The 19,464-nt window shown below is 50.5% G+C and overlaps 1 protein-coding gene across 1 annotated transcript in view; it reads right to left on the bottom strand.

Annotated features, from left to right (window-relative positions):
* Positions 1-19,464, bottom strand: part of LOC119159548 (COUP transcription factor 2) — a 152,807-nt gene that overhangs the window by 96,884 nt on the left and 36,459 nt on the right. The window contains exons 2-3 of the mRNA XM_037412350.2: positions 17,206-17,492; positions 12,376-12,634 (exon numbers count right to left, since the gene is read on the bottom strand). Of these exons, the coding sequence (XP_037268247.1) occupies positions 12,376-12,634; positions 17,206-17,492 (546 nt within the window). The remainder of the gene's footprint in view (positions 1-12,375; positions 12,635-17,205; positions 17,493-19,464) is intronic.

Here is a 19,464-nt window from a genome sequence, read left to right as displayed (position 1 = left end):
GCAAGTGTCACGCTGCCCGCGCCCACCGAGGACCTCGTCGCACTTCCGTTGCAGCGCCCTTTTGATCGTTAGGCACGAGCCATGCATTCATCGGCCCCAGCTGACCTCATTTGCATGAGGCCAGCCAGGCGTCCGAGGCGCGCCTCGGTGCTCTAAGCCAGGGTCGTGAGGTGGAAGGGGCCGCTATTAAGCGACGCTAACGAGTTGCCCTATTTGAATCAGCCCCGACTGAGCTAACCGCCTCACCACCTCCCGGCCCCAACCTCCCAGGTCTCCTTTATCATGCACTGCACCCTTCCCAACTCTTTCTCAATTCATCGCAGCGCCTTGTTTCACGCAAGTGAGGGTATATCTTATATAAGGCGCACCTTCTTGCCGCAACAAGCGCCCCCTTTAGCGAGAAAGTGGCGCGGCGTTATGTACTCCGCGATCTCGAGGTTATATAAGGCCTTTCATCGACTATGGGCGTAATTGCCCGAGGCTTCGTCTTAATAGAGTCGCAGGTGCAAGTTTGAGAGCGGCCGAAAGTAGCGCTCTACCAATATTTGAAAATCAACTGCCGTTTACATTACCGTGAAAACGGCAAACGTAAGTCGGCGATATTAATCTCTGAATGAATTTCGACAACCTCTGCATTCGGAACATACATCAGAAAAGTTGAGGGAAAAAAAAAAGAGATACGTGCCCATATTCATTCCCCTTTTGTGCCGTTATGACCAGAAATTTTTTACGAAATTTAATGTTATTGGAGTATATAGGTGCAGCACAATGTGTTCTAATAATCTGAATGATAGGCGAGTTGGTTTTGTGACATTTAATTATTCGCGAAGAGCGCAACCAAACGGGACAACGCCTTCTTTTCTGTTGTCTCGTTTACTTTGCGGTATTTACGATAAAACTTAATGTCTTATTCCTACAACTTGTATACATCATTGCAGTACTTCAATAGAGCGATCACCGTGCTTTTGTTGTGGCCATTTAACATAACTGTGTGCAAACGAATTATACGCACACCTTTTCTTCATCTGTTATTTTTACTTGTTTTTGCGTTTTTACGTATTTGGGCACATCGCGCCACACACGAAGAAAGCTTTCGCGAAGCTACGCACGCCGATCAGGAGCCACATTTCACAAGGCTTTTCTTTTGCAAGTGTTCTTCGCTATTAGCCAGCTGGCTTGGCTAGTCCAACGTCTCGCATCATGACTGGCTAAAATGATTTCTCTTACGAAAAATTCTAGCAAAGGCAATACGGGCCCAGAGTAAGGGCCTAGACAACCAAGAGAGTGCGGTCTGGAGCAACAAGATGTCGTCTCCTTTTCATAGTCATACAAGAGGCGCGGTTTCTCCTTCCTCGTCCAGCCTCGTTGGGCAGCGGCCACGTTGCTCGGCACACGCGTATACTGCAGCAGCAGCTGTAGAGAAACCCTCGGCGCGCCATTGTCCCCGGGCGCACAACAGGAGCAGACCACTACCAGCGCAAAAGAGAAGAGTGCCTCGCGACGGCCTCAACTGCGCACGCGGTAGCTTCTCCCATCGCTAGTCCAGCGTACACATCCACTACATCGCGTTGTTGCCACGACGCCTCACAGACACACACGCACAGACGCTCTCACGCCGGGACGAAGAAGGATCGCCATAGCACACACGCACGTGTCGGCGAGGAAGAGTGCGCGCGGCAACCGAGTCGTGTCCATAAGCACCCACGGCACGTCGGGTCATCAGGCTGCCGATCTCGGGCAAGAGGAGCGGTGCAACTCGGGAGCAACGGCGAAGCAAGCTGCTTGACTCTCAGCCACGAGGAACCATCAGCTGTGCGAGTCATCATCGTCGCGCCCTCGGACTTCTATCACTCGAGAGAAGAGCCACGAAGAACGCGCGCCTAGCACTGGCTTACTTATTTTTTACGGGAGCCACCGCATGCCGTAGCCCCTTCTCTTCCTACACGCCTGGCTGGCGGAGGCCATTGTTCGCGTGCGGCCGCGATGATCTCTGTCTCTCGCCGCTCCCACGATGAACGAGCCTAGCGCGGTGTGGAGACGATCGAGGTGGAACAGAAGGGTGCGACGGAACGAGTATAGGCGCCAGTCTTTCTGGGCGCTGATAGATGTTCCGTTTTGTAAGATGCGCGCCTAGCGTGATACTGGTGCTACTACATGCTGGTGCCCTAATGCAATGTGCGCTCTTTTGTACTGAAGGCTTAATGAGAAGATTAAACCCTTTCGTTGACGTGTGCCTAAAGAAGCGGTTGTTTCTGGACGCCTGCGTGACGTGCCAGTGCTTTCTTAACATGATTTGACTTACAGGACGGCCCGGTTAAAGGTCGCCAGGGTCTTGCTTGCTTTTCTATTCTCTTCTTTTTTAGCTGAGTGCTTCGTACAGTGGTTTGAAACAGCAAGCTCTCCTGCATTGTTTATATAGAAGAATCGCGCAGAGATATTATTCGAGCTTCGCAATGTCATCCAACAAACACTGACCACTTGAAGCGGAAAGCCAAGACAAGTTCGCAACGGAAGCAGCAAACTGTCAAGCTGTACAGCTCTTTCAGATAGCTAGCCAAGGCAGCACCAACAAGCGCGCAAGTCATCAATGGTAATTGTGGATGTTGCCGGCCACCGCTACTACACGCACTTTTCTTTGCAACTGCTTCTCATTCTACCTCAGAGTTTGCGTGTGTGTGCAGCTTCGAGGATGAAGTTACTCGATTCCGGGAGCGACCTCCTCTTCCTCCTCTAACAACACGCAACGAACCCTGAAGAGGCCGCAAGTTCACTTGCGGGCGAAAGTTGACGTGCGCGGCAGAACCATACCAAAAACTGCATGCGGGCGCCCACGCTCGCCAGCGAAGCATGTCACCAACCAACGTGGACGCGCGCCAATCTGGCCAACGCGGCGAAAACTGCCGCCTGCCCGTTTCATTGTTTTTCACCTTTTCTCGTTTTTTTTTTCTTTTTGTTCGTACGCGAACGCCATTTTTGTTTTCTTCTTTTTTTCGCGTTCTGCCGACAGACTGTGTCCCGACTGTGGGAAACAGGAGCCGCGGCGATCAAGACGCGTCGCAGTGAAGGCTTTACTTCTTCAGCCAGCGAACCCCTTGCCACGCAACTTCGTCCCCACGCTTCTTTAAAAACAAAGGACCATGGTCGCGACCGCAGGTTCCCCTCTCGCTGTTCCCTATTTTTACTTTGACGTCAGGGAGCAGCGCGCGTACCCCGCGAGGCACTGAAGCGCAGTGAACTTCGAGGGTGCTGCGTGCGTGCAACAGTGTGGTCGTTTCGCTCCGTGCTTGCTCCGTGTCTCTTCAGTTTACCGCCATTTCTGGTGCGCCGTTCTTTAGACGGGCGTTCGTTCGAATGATGGTTAGTCCTTAGCGTTTTTTTTTCTTTCGCTTCCGGTTAAGAAGACAAAATTACCCCTCCGAGACGCGGGCAGCGATGGGGGCATACAGAAGTTTACAGGTGTATACACATACGATTAGAAGTTGCTCTGGAATCGACTACGTCCTTGCTGCCCACTCGGGTCACTGGCGCGTCGTTGGTGACGAAAGTGAGAGGCAGGCGTTATGCGTATTAACGTGGTCTGTTTATAAGAATTGTGTTTGTTTTTTCCATGCAATTCAGGAATGCCGAATACATATTTACAGTAAAGCTTAGTCTACCCTGTGCCGTAGTTATCTCTGTAGTAGTAGTAGTAGTAGTAGTAGTAGTAGTAGTAGTAGTAGTAGTAGTAGTAGTAGTAGTAGTGATAGTAGTAGTAGTAGTAGTGATAGTAGTAGTAGTAGTAGTAGTGTGCGGATGCCAAGCATAACGAGAGGAAGGCGTTTGGTACACGATGATTAAAAAGTGGAAGCCATGAGCGACGCCTTCAGTTGGTCATAAAAAGGTTCGACAAGTCCATCGGCGATGGGTTGGTACAAGGTAGTTTTGATGAGGTTGACACCGAGCAGCCGAGATAGATTATCGAACAATGTTGAGTCGAATTGGCAACCACGGTCAGTCGTAATTCAGCTCATCCGGATAGTGAGGAGTGCTCGAGCTGTCGACTCCGCATTTGTGTTTTGAACAGGCATCGATTGAGGCCGTTTTGTGAACGTGTCAACGCAGGCTAACAAGTAGCGATGGTTTCCGCATGAAGGAAAGGGACCGACAATGTCGACGTGCAGGTGGCTGAAACGAGCGTCCGGGACAGATGATGAGACCAAAGGAGGAAGTGAACAAATGAATAAAGGGATATGATGATGACACTCAACGATGATCATGTGCGGGATCTAGCTATCGGAGTCGCATATACTCGAGCCTTACACCTTCCCTGGCCGACAACCTCACCGGCGTGGAACTGGCTGACTGTTTTATAAGCTCGTTCCGCATGAACAGTGCCTCAGCAAATCGCTATATAGCCTTTCAACAAAGCCGAGGCTGCTCGTGAAGTGAACAGCTCACTTCATAACAAACTATACAGTTAACTAGAGGAATGAAGTGTTACGCCCATAATGAACTCGGATTGCTGGCTTCAACTGCCACCAACAATAGGATACGCGCATGGTCAACAGGCCAACAAACAACATAAGGAATAATCCAGTTCAATGAAGCAGGCGAACAACAGAAGAAAGAAGTACGAGTCACGCTATCTTGTTCGGTGCGCAAGTGTATAGTTCCCGCAAAAGGATTACGTCGCACACATCGGTCCAGCAATAAACCAAGCATCGAAATGAGGCCTGTCACTTTCTCGGGTGAAAAAGGAAAAGATCGTTCAAGGAAGGAGAGTAAGGAACATAAATATTTCATATATTGCCCAGCAAGAGATAGAAGACAACAGGCAAGGCAAGCAGGTTTTTTTTTCCTTTAAATTGCGCGAAATTCCGTTAAAGGAAAACCAATTCGCACAATCGTATTTACCAGACGGCGCCAATGGGCGCTCGCACGCAACTATCATGCATATTGCATGCAGTTCACACTGTTATATAAAGTCCACTGACGTCACACTGCTAACGCGCATTTTCCTGTACAGACCTATGTCCTCTGCTTCTCTCTCCCCTGCAGGCCACAGCCCGTCCCTCTCCTCCTGAAAGACACTCCCATTGGCGTTGCTGCTCTGGGACCGGTGCCACCATAGAACCAAAGGACTCTGATAGAACGTACATACATGGTCATTTCCCCATCGAATTAACAAACGCTTACGTAGGTGTCCGTTCTGACGCTCGAAAGGTAAGATGGTTCCGTGAATGTGGTAATACTATAACGCCATCAGCGACGTTTGATGTAATTCAGTGAGTACCGTCGATATCAAGTCGGTAGGAAAGGTTTTAATCCGGACTTACCAAGAAAGAGAATTGAGCGTGGCGCATACTTATCGCGTTGTATTGAGGCAGCATTCGGCGATCTCCTTTGAGGTGTGCAATTGAACACGGGTGCACTCTAATTACACGACACTAAAGTAGGTCAGTGGCAATGTGTATTTAACCTTTCTGACGATTGTGCTGTACAAACGATTTGGTTTTAAGCTGTACTTTACTGCAAATATCCTTACGATAAGCCTATATAGCCATGAAGGCTGGCTTAGTGTAGTTCCCAACTGCGCGTATTTAGTCTGCGTGCGTCAGCGCATTCGTAAAGCGGGCACATATGCGTGCGCGCTGTCGTTTATAACGATGGCGTGTTAGTTTGCAACCGTCGCGTCGCCATCCCACAGGGGGCGCACGTGAGAGCACAGCTCGGCGACACGAGTGGCGCGACACGTCAAAAACCAAATTAGAACGAGGACCAACTACCGGAATAAAGAAACAAAGTAATTAGACGCATTCCCAACCATTAGTGGCTCATTTCCCGCGATTAGCATTAGTGCACGTAGTGCATCGATACAGGTGGCGAACCTGCTACCTTCGCAGGTCGTCGAACGTGTGCTGCAGCGCGATATGTCGTGCGACCTTCACATTTCCACCGAGTCGTGGGACAGCGCGCGAAGTAGTTTGGGAAGCGCTTCGATCATTCGTCTTGTACGAATGGCGGGCAATCTACAAGTCCATCCGCGCATGCTTGAGCGGCCCCGATGAGGCATACATAGCCGACAACCGTGCGTGCGAGAATGCGGCGGGTGGCGAGCCGGGTTCACGCGGGCGTCAAACCCCGGTGGGTGCGCAACGCGGAAGATTCTTAAACGGTAAAAGCGCGCGCTGTTTGAACCGGTTCTCTTCTCCAGAAAGCCTACACTGCATCCTTGCCCTCCCCCCCCCTTTTTTTTTCTCCGTGACGCCGCGGCCCGTCAAAGGCAGCGCGAGGCGTGACGGTGACGCGGCGTTAACAGGCACGAAACGAGTCGATAAACTGCGACGGTGAACATTCATCAAATACGAGTCTTTCGGTTGGGGCGGAGAGGAGGGTGGGATACTCACTATAGGTGAGACACAGGAACGCCAACTGCTTTCCTGCCGTCCAGCATTGCTTAACCATGGCGGCGGCACACGTATAAAAAACGGCTTCGCATACAAGATGGCACGAAGAGGCAGTCAATCGAGAGTGTATAAGCTATAGATATACCTGCACAGACCCTGTCATTACACGGACTCACGGGAGACTCGAGAAACGGGCTGCCATTGGCTGCCGTATAGATGCGCCCGGTTCTCCTTCGCCTGAGAAGTGCCTCCCGACCTCACGTGGCTGTTTGGTGTGCGCGAACGAGGCTCAGCGCTGTTGTTTTGATGCGTAGTCCCGCACTCGGTGACAGGTGACCATCTAGCTCAAACGCAAGCAAAGCTCGCCGAAGCCCGTACAAGGTCAAGCAGAGGTTGCAGAGGCTCTACAAATGTGCCCCAGGGGGTCTACCGAAGCCGTCAATCATCGTCGTGTTCTTGTGTACGTCCCGCTACATTCCCGATGCAAAATGTTTTGGCGCGAAAGAACAACAGGCGTAGTTTCGTAATTCCTTTGCCTTAAAAACGAAAATAGCACCACGGTTATCCGTGTTTTAGAGGTGCAAAATGACCGTCCTCTCTCTCTATTTCCCTCTTTTTCTCTAGTTATTACAAGGCGAGACACATTAAACAAACAAGGTGCTTAACGAACTATATTAAAGAAGATTACAACGGTTGCACTGCACTGTTCGGCACAGTGCCGATATCCCTCTGTCTATTGCCCTTTATCTCGTATCTTTAATGTCGTATCCCGTAAAGCACGAATATCGGTTCATGCTAACAACAAACGCTTACAGTCGGATGTGACCTGTTCGATTCCACTATCGCTGTTAACGCGCCACTGAGGTTACTCGTTTCGTTCATTCTCTGCCTTCAATTCCTTTTTGATACAATTTATGTGCACCTATCACGCTCGAAAAAAAGTAATTCAACTCGTTTTTGTTCGACTCGTAATTCGACTCATAAATCGTTTGGCCCAAAAGAGTGTTAACATGTCTCTCTCAAGAGTGTCATATACACACCAACTCAGGACTTCCCCCAAAATAGTAAATCAGATCCCCCGCCCACACCTTCCTTCCTATTTTTTTTCTTTCAATGTGTACTAATTCACTCCACACTTCACGCAAAACTCTCCCTCCGCGCACGCAAAGAACGTGGTTCAAAGTCAGATTGCTTCGATCTCTCCCCGCTACATATAAGTAATCCATGCTTATCCTGCGGATGGTGAGATGATCAGACGAGCATCACCCGAGGCGACGCCTCCCGGCCATTCCCATTCTTTTAGGCAAGCCCGCGTGCCATTTCGCACAGCGTCGCATCTCGCGGTCGTCGTTACGCCGCGTGGTGCGCGCTCCTCTCTCACCCTTCCCCTCTCCGTATAGCTGCAGAACCAGTCCAGTGCCCAAACTGGTCCTACCCTCGCGGCTTCGGCGGTTTGCTCTCCGCCCGTCGCTGCTGGACACACGGAGAGCAGAGGAGGCTTTCGTAGGGCCGAAGCGGGTCAGTGATGCCTCCGCCGTCATAAAAAAAGAAAATAAACCTAGCTGACCCCGTTCCGATATCCGCTGGACCGTCTCCAATCGCTGACCAGCCGAGCTACACAAGAAGAAGCCTTTCTTTCGCTATACACCCTTCGAGACTGCTATTCTTCGCTTACGTTCATTCCTACTTTATTTCCCTTCAGTATTTTCGTTTCTTTATTCTACTTATTTCCGCGGAGCAGGCATTCATCGGTGTGAGCAGTTGTGTTGGCCAATTCGTCCGCTCTTTTATAGAGCGGCAGTCCGCGGCGTCTATGTCCGAACGACTCCACCGCGGATCACGCAACGAACGAAACATAAAGTTTCGAGGTAGATATCAGAACGAGGCAAGCAGGAAATAAAGGGAAAAGAAAAAATTAAGGGAGGCACCGTTTCTGATTCCGTCTCGCTCCTCCCGTTGCATCCACCTGACCCCGCAAGTCCGTTCCTGAGAAGCAGTGACATATCTTTGCGTGCTCCGTTTCATCGCCGCGCGATGCAACGCTGATATTTTTTTCGTTTACCCGGAAGTAGGTCGCAAAGGTCCGGCTGAAGATAGTTAGGCGACGAAACGAGATCTCTGCGCCACACGGGCTGTCGTCGAAAGAAATCCACACCGAGCGCGAGGTGGTTTCGCCCAGTGGTTGGTCGAGGCAGAATACCAGAGCAAGGCTCAGTATAGGCCGATCCTCTGTCAAAGAGACGACGGTGGTGTTTTCTTCTTTGTCGTCGGTTCGCCGTCCACTTTTCTACTCCTATAGGCCAACAAATATCCGTTCTTGAAGTCAGGCCGTACTTTTGAGCTAATTTTTGCAAGGAGCACATACGGCGTTCGGCCAATCATCTCCATTTAATCAAGCAAGAGGTGCGTTCCAACATTTTCACGAGCAGGGAATGAGTAGTTTCTGTAGGGCATTTCTGTGGAGAAAGATAAACAGCCATTTTTTATTTTATTTATTAGTTTGCGAATGGGACGTCTCCTAAAGCGAGATCGGCGACTGAAACAGCGCGAAGCGCATGCATGTCCGAGGCAGGTTCCCTCAGAAGCCGATCGATCAGTCAGTACAAGAAATCTGCATGTTTCAGTGTCCAAATACTCAGCCAGCGTCTGTCTGTGGCACGCCTTTTATAGTGTTTCAATGAAGAATTACGGCGTGATCTGCGCTGTTTTACGTTATAGTTTCACTTTTGAGAACCCTGAACGCTGTTCTACGCAACGCGAATCGAAACAACGAAAACAAAGACTCGCAGAACTGGTTCTTTTATCGCGTTTTGCGCTGCTATATCTTTCGCAGTGTTCAATTACGGCATTCAACTATACGCGACGTGACGATGCGGACAGAGCCCACGTTCTTCTTGTCGGTTTGTGCGTGTGTGTGTGTGTGTAAGGGGGGGGGGAGTCAGGCAACGTCAGGGAATCTCGCGAGCTGGCATCGTTATTTTTCGCTTTCAATATGCAGCAAATAGACATATGCCACTTGTGCTTTTCGTTGCGTGTTCTTTAACATTGTGTTTGTGTTATTTGCGGCCAAAGCATGTCATTAAGCCAGTATTAACTAGGCCAACAATCAGTATTGTTAAAATACACACAGCTTGGACCCCTTCTCGCAACACGGCGCAGTGTCCGAGGCAGGGCGGCGGCGTATCGGACCGATGCACAGAGAAGAAACACCTTTCAGACACTTGAACACAAACGCGCGCGCGCAACTCGGAGGAGAGAAGAGATCACGTAGTTTTCTCGGCCTTGCTGCTCTACAGAGGTGCGATAGATTGCATCGTGGCCCTCTCGTGTGGACGCGTATATACGCTGCATAGCTTCCTCTTCACGAAGACTACGCAGCAGCAGCTGACTGAACGGGCAACACGGAAATTGCCGAGGAGGCACAACGGACGGTACCAGTCTCCTTAGACGGCGAACATGAAGAAGGAGACGGGAGTTGTACAGGAGAGGGGTTCCGCAAGTACCGATATGCACTGTCCAGAGCGGCAGCTTTATAACAGGCCACGACTGCCGAACCGAACGGGCGATCGAAGAGATCGACGGCCTGCGGCGCGGGAGCACTCAACCCCCGACGGCGGCGGCTGTTTTGCGAAGGCGCAGGCATATACACGAATACGACGGCGATATATATACGAGACGAGAGATTCGTCGCGCTTTCGAAATTCGCGCACGCGCTCTGTGTAGCCCCGCGGGCCCCGACAGGAGCCGCCGTGTCCCGAGGCCCGAAGCTGTCTTCGGGCTTGGCGAAGTATACGGTGATCTTGTTTCTTTCTCATTCTATGCATGTATTTTTGCCGTAGTTCGTTCGTACGGCAGCTTGCCTGAGGTGCGAACGAGACAGAAGGGCGGTCGCCTCGGGCACCAATCGTTATTACGACGCCACATGTAGGTCCGAAGGCGCGAAAAGAAGAAAAAGAAATAAGGGCAAGAAGCGCGTAACTGTGCAAAGGACGGACGCCCAGCTATCGTGTCCGATCATCTGAACCGATTGTGCGAGGCTCCGCTGTGAACTCCCATTTCCTACACCTTGTACTGTCCCCCCTCTCTCTCTTATAACATGAAGCGTGGACATGCGGAACCTTGGTATTCTTCACTTTGAGATCCCGCCATCCACCAGCTTCTGCGCAGGCTCACCACTTGGTTTCTTCCCGTATCTTTTTTTCTTTATTCACCTCCATCACTTGGTTTCTTCGCGTATCTTTCTTTTTTTTCCTTCGCCTCCTTTACGTACACGTCTCGTATCGTGCTAGCCTGAGACAGAAAAGCGGATTCCGAAGAGCTCGTACCTATTGAGGCCGAAGGGGCGCGCGTGGTCCATTCTACGCGAAAGACGAGCGGACCACTATTACGTTGGACCTACATTGAGAACGAGAAGATATGGAGAGGCGCAGAGGCCGTTCGCGTAAACGCTGGGGCATAGACACACCACCGAGGGCCCTGCAGCGCCATGGAAATATGTGTCCGCGTGAATAACGAGCCGCGTTTCGCCCGTCAGGTGAAGAAGAGAGAGGCGCCGCTGAACGACGCCTATGTAAGCGGAGGCGCGCGCAGGTACCTAACGTCGTGAGGAACGCGCTAGAGATTTTGAGATAAGGACAAATCGGATCATCACGCCTGGGCCGTGTTACGTATCAGTATGCGTGTCCGTTGATTACAAGGCGGCCAACTTGTTTATCCGCCGTTGGGTCAACAGCACACATCCGCCAAAGACAAAGGCATTCTTCTTCCTTTCCTTTTTTTTCTGCGGAGCGCGCGGTTCTGCTGCGAGTGCAAACAAGATGACTGCGGTAAACATCGCCTTCCTTTGGTATGGAGCATGTAGAGAACGGGTAGATTGTGTAAGAGTTTAAAAGATTTTAGGGGAAGGCGTAATCATGCAGTTTGGGGTTTCTGCCGGCAGCGCAGCTTTCAAAATTGTGACCGGACGAAAATTAAGTCATGCGCAAGGCACCGTATAGGGCGGACCAGCAGAGGCATGGTTTTCATGTAGAAGACTGACGGATCACTGTACGTGCTAATATAATATTTTGTTCAAGGCGATGACAATTTAGGATACTAATGCATGGTTAATGCTCCTGGAACACGCACGACATCAAAGACAACTCGTGTACGTATAGGTATCGATACAGTTGCAGTTAACTGACTGAATTTAGACTGCTGCCTCCTGAAATATCACCGCACTCAATGAAAATGACAAAATCCCAGCGCTTTGCTCATCATGTATAGCCATCGTGTCACCACTAAAGCTTAGGAGCATTATCAGCGCGACCCATAACATGAATCGTTTGTATACGAACGCACGTTTGCAAGCTGATTTGGCCCATTAAAAAGTTTCAAAGACATATTCCCACGTATATTTTCAACGTTTTCGTACCCTTATGCATGGACAAGAATCCACGACAGAACGGGCGGGTGTGCGAAGCCGTTCTATTGTGTTGCCATCAACTCCTCCACAAAAACGTCTGGTGACATATTCGTCCAACAGCCAAAGTCACCGCCAAATACGGAAAGAAAATACGGTGCTGAACATCGTCAGAGCTTTGCCCCCAAAAGGGACGTTGGCTATCAGGTTTTGACGAAGAACTGAGTTTTATGGACAGTGGACTCGGTGTCACTGTCGGAGGACAAGCATTATGTAACTACCCGCAAACAACATATAGCATATTTTTAGCTTCCTTGGGAACTTCACACAAGTAAGATTAACGCGCAACGTTGCCCTGAAATCTGAGGTCAATTGACGCCTCGCATAAAACAAATATACAACCAATAAAATACAGAATGTCAGTAACGAGTCTGTAAAGCATTTAAGACATGCGTGACGAGGCTGCGGATAGGTGAAGATGGAAGGGGATGTGTCTGGATGTGTGAAGGAGAGATCCTGCAGCATATGCCTGGCCATCGATCATGGCCAAACTGGGCGCCTAATGCGAAAAAGACAGGTGGGACTGACCGGTGGTGAAGAGCACGATGGCCTTGAGGCAGCTGTATTCGGCGGCGTCCACGTGCAGTGCCTTGAGCTTCTCGACCTGCTCCTGGAAGATGCGGATGTGGTCCATGAAGGCCACCACGCGGTCCGCCGCCATGGGCGACGCGTGAAGACCCGCTGCCGCCAGTAGGGGCGCCACGTGCAGCGGCATAGAGCACTGCGACGCGTTCAGCACGAACAGCTCGCTCCAGACCAACCGTAAGAGCGCCACCTGGTCCGTCACCTGCGACATGTCAAATGCATTGTCAGACGAGGACAACTCGCCCTTGCAGAGGCGAGCACCGCGCAAGAAGGGCAAGGCTTTCCTGCGCAGCTCTTTACGCTGTCAGATGTTGAGAAACTATCTACATTTTCCTAAGCTGCGTTCCACACCCAATGTAACGAGGGAACTGTAGTTCTCTACAGAAACGATGCGAAGCTCAGCCTCCCTTATCGTGTGATCATGTCACCTAGTTACACACGGACATTCGATTTCGAGAAGCGACGGCACTTGCATCAAAGTGTATGACTGCACAAAAAATTAGCCCTACAGCAGGTTTTACTGTGTACGACTTTGTGTAGAATTCATAAGGTAAATAAGCTCCTCTCGTGTTGTCCCCGGAGCCTCCCATGACCTTCTCAATGCCGAAAACTGTACGACGCAACAGTACACTGAGCATATAGCCCTCTTTCGCAACAATGGATTTAAGTAAGCTTATTGAACTGAGTAAACACCTCGCTTTAAGTAAGCACCTCGCTTTAAGGCGTCCCACGTTCGACGAGTACCTTATTGCTTTGTTTGAAGACCGTGCTACTCTGGAGAACTGAAAGAACGAAAACCAAAATGTTGCTTGTGCGTGAAAACAACTCATCTCTCATGAGCCGAACTTACGTCTCGCATTCCAGGCCGAAGAAGTAGCAGTAACCTGATCCCGCACTTAGTCTGTTTGAGAGCCGGCCAACCCGACTGTGTCTTTCTCTCTTTCTTTCTCTTTCTCTCTGTCTAGTTTTCATCAAGAGTCCTGCAGGCATTGTTTTAGCTACACTAGCGTGTTCGTAAGGCTCGCCCTATACGTGCCTTCGAAGCACTTTCGTGCTAACGCTCTCACAAAACCGCGCTGCATGGCGTTTCATTGCAGCGAGTGTCTCAGTAGCTGCAATTAAACGGCGCAGACATTCTCGGCATAAACAGAAAAAAGACAGACGTTTTGGCATCTGTACTACAGAGACGGCCTCGTTTCACACAGTAGTAATGTTACTACAGACCGTCATGGTGTATACAGACCAGGACTGCGGGCATTGGAGAGTGTAGGAACAGCTTGAACGCAGTTGCCCTTCACTAAACCATTATAGTTAAACGAGCGGTGACTTAAACAATAAAATGAGAACTAACGTGTATGACGGTCACAAAATGAGCTCCACGCGTGCGACACAATTTTGTGACAGGTTTCTTTTTATAGGGCGTGGGGAGGGGAGGGTGTAGATGCTTTTACCGATTGGGTGGCGTTAACAAAACGACAAGTACAACTTTACCGTAGAAGAGCGCTACCTTTGCAACAGTCACCGACTTGTTTTTCTGTGCCCCCGGGCGCGTGGGGCGAAGGAGACACGAGAAGCGCACCTAAATAACAACGTCATCCGGACTTGGCAGGCAAGTCGAAAGCTCCATGAAAAAAAGGCTGGCCAAAGAGGAACTGCCCGTCTCGAAGCACCAGCGAGTGTTGCCAGCTAAACAAGTCGCCAAATCAGTTCTGTTTTGTCGCTTCGTTTCTCTCTCGCCACGTTTCTCGGTACGTAAATCTTTCTTCTCTTTTCTCGGCTTCAAAGACGCAGACAAGGCTCTCACGTCTATACAGCGGACGGCGCGATGTTATAAAGGGGAAGCGGCAAAATTGTGCGGGTGCGAGTCGAATCGGCTGAATAAGAGGACGAACTGGCGTTCACGCCGATTACCGATTGGCGCTGCACGTTCTCGAGATAACTCGGGACGAGGCAGAAAAAGAGCCCATTGGACGCCGTGAAATTAGCCGTTACACGCGGCGTCGCGCGTGCGCAGTGCACACGCCACATCACGACGAGCGCGCAGATTCGGGTAGGTGGCCAAGCACGTACGGCTTCTATTTCTTTTTCTTTCCGTGTCATTCGTCCAGGTATGCGGAGACGACAGGCTATATAGGCACTCGCTCGAACACGCGAGAAAACTGTCGAGGAACGCGGTCTGCGGATCGGCGCCTCAGAGACGTGTGAGCCTCAGCCGACGTGGCCCCGAAGACACACGTGTATGTATACGTCTACAAGCTAAGCTGATTGAGACGTCGCGGACGCTGCTCGACAGACTCCGAAATGTCAGTATGCGAGCGTCGGGCATCCATTTACTTTATCGAGATGACACGTAACGCTGCGAACGCACACCGATCACAGTGACATCCGTGGTCTAAACGCTCCTAATTGCGACGATGGACCGAAGCGAGCTGCCCAGCTAGCCAGTGGCCGCACTTTCTTTCGTGGCTATCTTGACACGTGCGTATACAAACACATATATGCACACACAAACACACACACTCACTCTCCCACGGCTTAGAGAGTTGCTAAAACGGGTTTTCGCATATTGCATGCGAGACATCTTCATTGACACATGCCGGCTTGACATTCTGGCGACCACACACTCAGTGCGCGATGCACAAAGAAATGCATGGAGGAGGAAAAGGAGGATGACGATTGTAGCGTCGGCGGTATATATCATAGAGTTTCCTAAATACACACTAGAGAGAACTCTGGCACTACAGTGTTTAAGGGAGCTGCAACGCACAGAGCTTCTGCCGGCATGGGAATGATGGGCAGTAGACGGATTTATCTAATCTTCGTAGTTCTGGCTCCGCGCGAGTTCGTGTGGCTGGGAGCTGTGTTCTCACGAAACAAAAACCGGCAAATGTTCGGCGGTTGCGCTTCACCATCTTATTCTTCTGGGCTTACCATTTCAAATCTGGTCACGAAGTTCAAAAGGGTTCGCTCTTTCTTTCGAAACACAACAGAAACACAGCAATACCCGAAGCCACAAGTGCGATTCGCCACCCGCAAGTACGAAGACTAGGCAAATCTGTGTATTATACTCATCAATCCGATGGTCGCTGAACGATCGCAGAGCAAGAGTCCCCCCTCGTTAATTTCAAGAAACTCTATGGTTTATGTGAGCGGCAGGCAAAAACAACTTGCTCTTTGTTCTTTGCTTCTGCTACTTAGCAATGCTTCCTCATATAGAGCACACAAAAAATTAGAGACAGGAACTAGAACCTCGATAGTCGTTATTTCTAGCTAACCGGACACCCATACCAATTACGCAAGATAAACCCGCTGAGAGGATAATATAGAAAGAATGCGAGGAATATAGGCGAACATACAGGGGTCACGGAAACAAAGGAAGTTTTGTTTATTTCCTGAACAACACCAACGCAGGTGACCAACAGTCGCTGCTGCACAGGTAAGAGTGAAGCAGACAAAAAATGTGCGATGCCGCTTTGAGAGTCTAGTGACATAGGCCTTTGGGATTCTAGCGTTGATGTTATTATCAATCTGTTATAGTTTGAATATCGGCGACGAGAAGGCAGAACAAAGTACTTTTTCGAATTTGGCAGCCACAAACTTTCGGCAATGACACTGGTATATCCACCTATAGTATTGTCTGGATTTGCAGAATTGACAATCGGAGGACCTTGAATACGTGTCAAGTTTTTCGAAGTGAACGATGAATCAACGAGGTCTCTCGCTTGTTGCATATTCACAACATAAACATTTCTCAAAATCTTAAGGGCCTCAATATTATGGCATGCCAGTGACGAAGGCTGAAACGAGCAAGCTGGAAAAATCATATAGTAACGAACATTGGGAACAAGCCTGATACTCTTCTGCAAAACTGACAAAACCCAGCCTGCTCATAAATGCTAAGCCCGAAAGTTGAAGTTATGGTTTACTTATTTCACGAGCTTACACCAAACAGTCTGCTCTGACAGAACTGCAGAAGGCAAACCCACATGAAAACTCTTGCCCTGAAAGCACTACTGCACTTTTTTGCGATCGACGGACCTTTCTGAACGGTTGTAGCCAGAACGCCCTTCCTGTGTGTGTTTTCGTATTCTCATGTGTGCACGCGTGTTTTTCCCCCTCTTTATCTACCACCTCTTTCTTGCTCCTATCGCCCCACCCCCAGTGGTGGGTAGCAAACCGGATGTCACTATCTGGTTAACCTCCTGGCCTTCCTTTCTCTCTCTCTCTTGCCCCAGTTGCTTCCACAAGGCAACGAATTAAACTGAGGCCTGTATGGATTTCTATATTGACATGTGTAATACCCATCTATCAGTAAGTTACTCGTTACTATTTTGATGCAAAGACTTGTTTGATCCCACAACATTACTGCCAGTGTTCGAAGTACTCACGTTATGTCCCAGTGCCAGGATAGCGCTAGACAACATCTGTGAATGGTTATACTAAGTCTCAGTATGACGCATAGCTTTGTAGTGGAAGCCACCAAGCGCGCTCTGACATTCCAAGACACAACATACGGAGTTCAGACACAGAATCGCGTATGACGTGCACGTAAGTAGCCACATTCACATGCGTTCACCTTCCTCAACTGCTCACGCCCATTGAATGGCCAGTTGCTTCCACTGAAACGAAGTAACACAGTAACATCTTGTCAAATCTCCGCAACCCCACGAAGCAAGTGCAGAACAGCTATACCAATTGACGTTACTGCACAAGACATCATACAAAGTAAGCGTTTGCAAAGCCGGTGCCCTTGCACGTAGGACAATGACTCACCTGCAGGTCCGGGAAGAAGGGTATGTTGCGGGCCCACTCGACAGCGCTGAAGAGCAACCTGGCAGCCAGCTCGCAGATGTTGTCGATGCCCATGATGTTGTTCGGCTGCATGCACTGCGCGTACCTGCTCGGGGGGTACGGCTCGGCGCGCAGTAGCAGCGAGATGAAGCTGGACAGGTACGAGTGGCCGTTGAGCGCCGCTGCGGCCGCCGCATCGCCGTTGCTCAGCGACATCTGACCCGGCAGGCCACCATGCTGCGACGGTGGCACCCGGCCCCGCTGCACGGCTGCGAGAGGACACAGCGTGCACGCGGGCGAGCTCGTCACTATGGCATTGGCCGACGTCAGAGGAGACGACGACGATGTCGTCGAGGGCACTAGCCGTTCCACAGAGAGCGCGTTGGACGCCGGATTGACGGGCATGGCGCTGGCTGGGGGCCTATATTATGGCAACAGTTTAGACAGCTCCACTGGTACGGTATGGCATGCTATACCAGGCGTGCAGCCTCAGAAAGAAGGGTGTGGCAGTGCTCTAAACAGACCGCGACTCGTCGTCAACTGCTTTCAGAACTGTGTACGGCTTTCTCTTCTACAGCAGGGGAAAAACATGACGCAACACGCGAAACACCCGAGTGTCGGCAAGGTTCTGTGACTAATGCTAAATGGTCAAGGCCCAGAGACACTGAGCAGTCCAGATACCCTGTTATTTCCATACACATTCGGCGATTACTCATAAGATATGTAGAAAAGGAACGCAGTGTAAACGTATCAGCAGCTGTAAGATAAAAAAACCAGACTAGAACAGCTTTGCCCACCTGACTACACCAGGCAGGCTAAAGTCTTCTCGCCCGTTTTGTGAACACGGCCTACTGTAGAGCTTCGTAGGCAAGACAATGAAGACAATGAATATAGCGCTCTAAAGTTGCGATCCCTGTTTAAATAGCTATCAAAACACTATGGTGAGTTCAGCTTGGAAGACGGAGGAACACAAGTTTCATTCATTCGTTCATGCAGTCCTTAGTTTCTTGGAACGCTTTCCCACGCGCGATGACGGCAGCGAGCAACAGGAACATGATCTGAAAGGGCAACGCTCGAGGTCGTCCATGCATTAATGACGCGAGAAATACCAACTCGACGTATGTACATTGGCACCGTTGTACTATTCTCTCGCACAAGGAAGAACAGCTATAGTCCAAAATTAGTCCAGCTTGGCAACTCCCGTATGACAGCGATAAGGGATCCGCAAGATAGCGGAATATGCCTCGCGGAGGTCACTTTCTTTCGCTTGGGGACCTTGGTACAAGGACAACGGCGCGGGCGTTATCTAGACGCGGCTGTTGACCCCTAGCTAAGATAGGCCAGATGCACGAGAGGCGTCCGCCTGCATACACCCTCCCCGAGTATCGAAAGACGTTCCGCAGCCGCGCCCAGCAGTGCCGGCGGTGGTTGGTGTCGGTGGACAGCAGACACGATTCATGGGCGATCTCGCTTCGCGGCGCGAGCAAGTAACTTTACACGACTGTTCGCGGGCGGCATCAACGCCGTGGCCGCGAAACGCGCTGCCGGCCCGATAAGCAACAACTTACCAGCGCGCCTCGACAAGTGGCATCTGCCACGGCTGTCTATGGTTCGTGCGGCAAAAGCCGTCGTAAAAGAGTGCCCCCACTATTCTACGCGAAGCGGCGGTCCGTTCTTCGAAGATGTGCGCATGAAAGTCGAGCGGAGAGCATGTTTTACGAGCCAGAGGAAAGACACATGGCGCCGCCTTATTAACCGCGTCGCTGTCTCTAGCACGTGCCGACCGCTGAAACTTAGGGACGCACGAGTTAACAAGAAAAAAAGTAAACTACGGGACTGTTATTTTCAAAGAAGGTATTTGGGAACGGCCGAGTGCTGTGGTCATTTGCAAAGTTCGTGAGGAGACGGCAACTAGAACGTGATACGATAGCAGTTTCGGCGCAGCGCTGTTTGAGGAAGATGAAAAAGCGGCGTGCCAGCCGAGCCAGCGAAGGCAGCTTACTCGGCACAAAAAAGTAAAACGCGCCGCTTAGACCGTGCAGAAGCGACGCGAACTGCTGAACGTCTCTAAAGCTGGAAGCGCAATGGATGGTTCCAGAGCTGAGGGCGGCGTTGATAGATCAAAGCTGAGGAGCTCCAGTCCGAATGTCAGCAGTCGCATTCAGAAGCGCCCAAGAAAGAACAGCGACGAGAGAGAGGTGCGCCTCACGGAACACACTGATCACATCAACACGTTTCGCC

This window comes from Rhipicephalus microplus, unplaced genomic scaffold, assembly GCF_043290135.1.
Source record: "Rhipicephalus microplus isolate Deutch F79 unplaced genomic scaffold, USDA_Rmic scaffold_83, whole genome shotgun sequence".
Taxonomy (NCBI): domain Eukaryota; kingdom Metazoa; phylum Arthropoda; class Arachnida; order Ixodida; family Ixodidae; genus Rhipicephalus; species Rhipicephalus microplus.
Note: the sequence above shows the minus strand (reverse complement) of the source record. Positions and strands in the feature narration are given on the sequence as shown.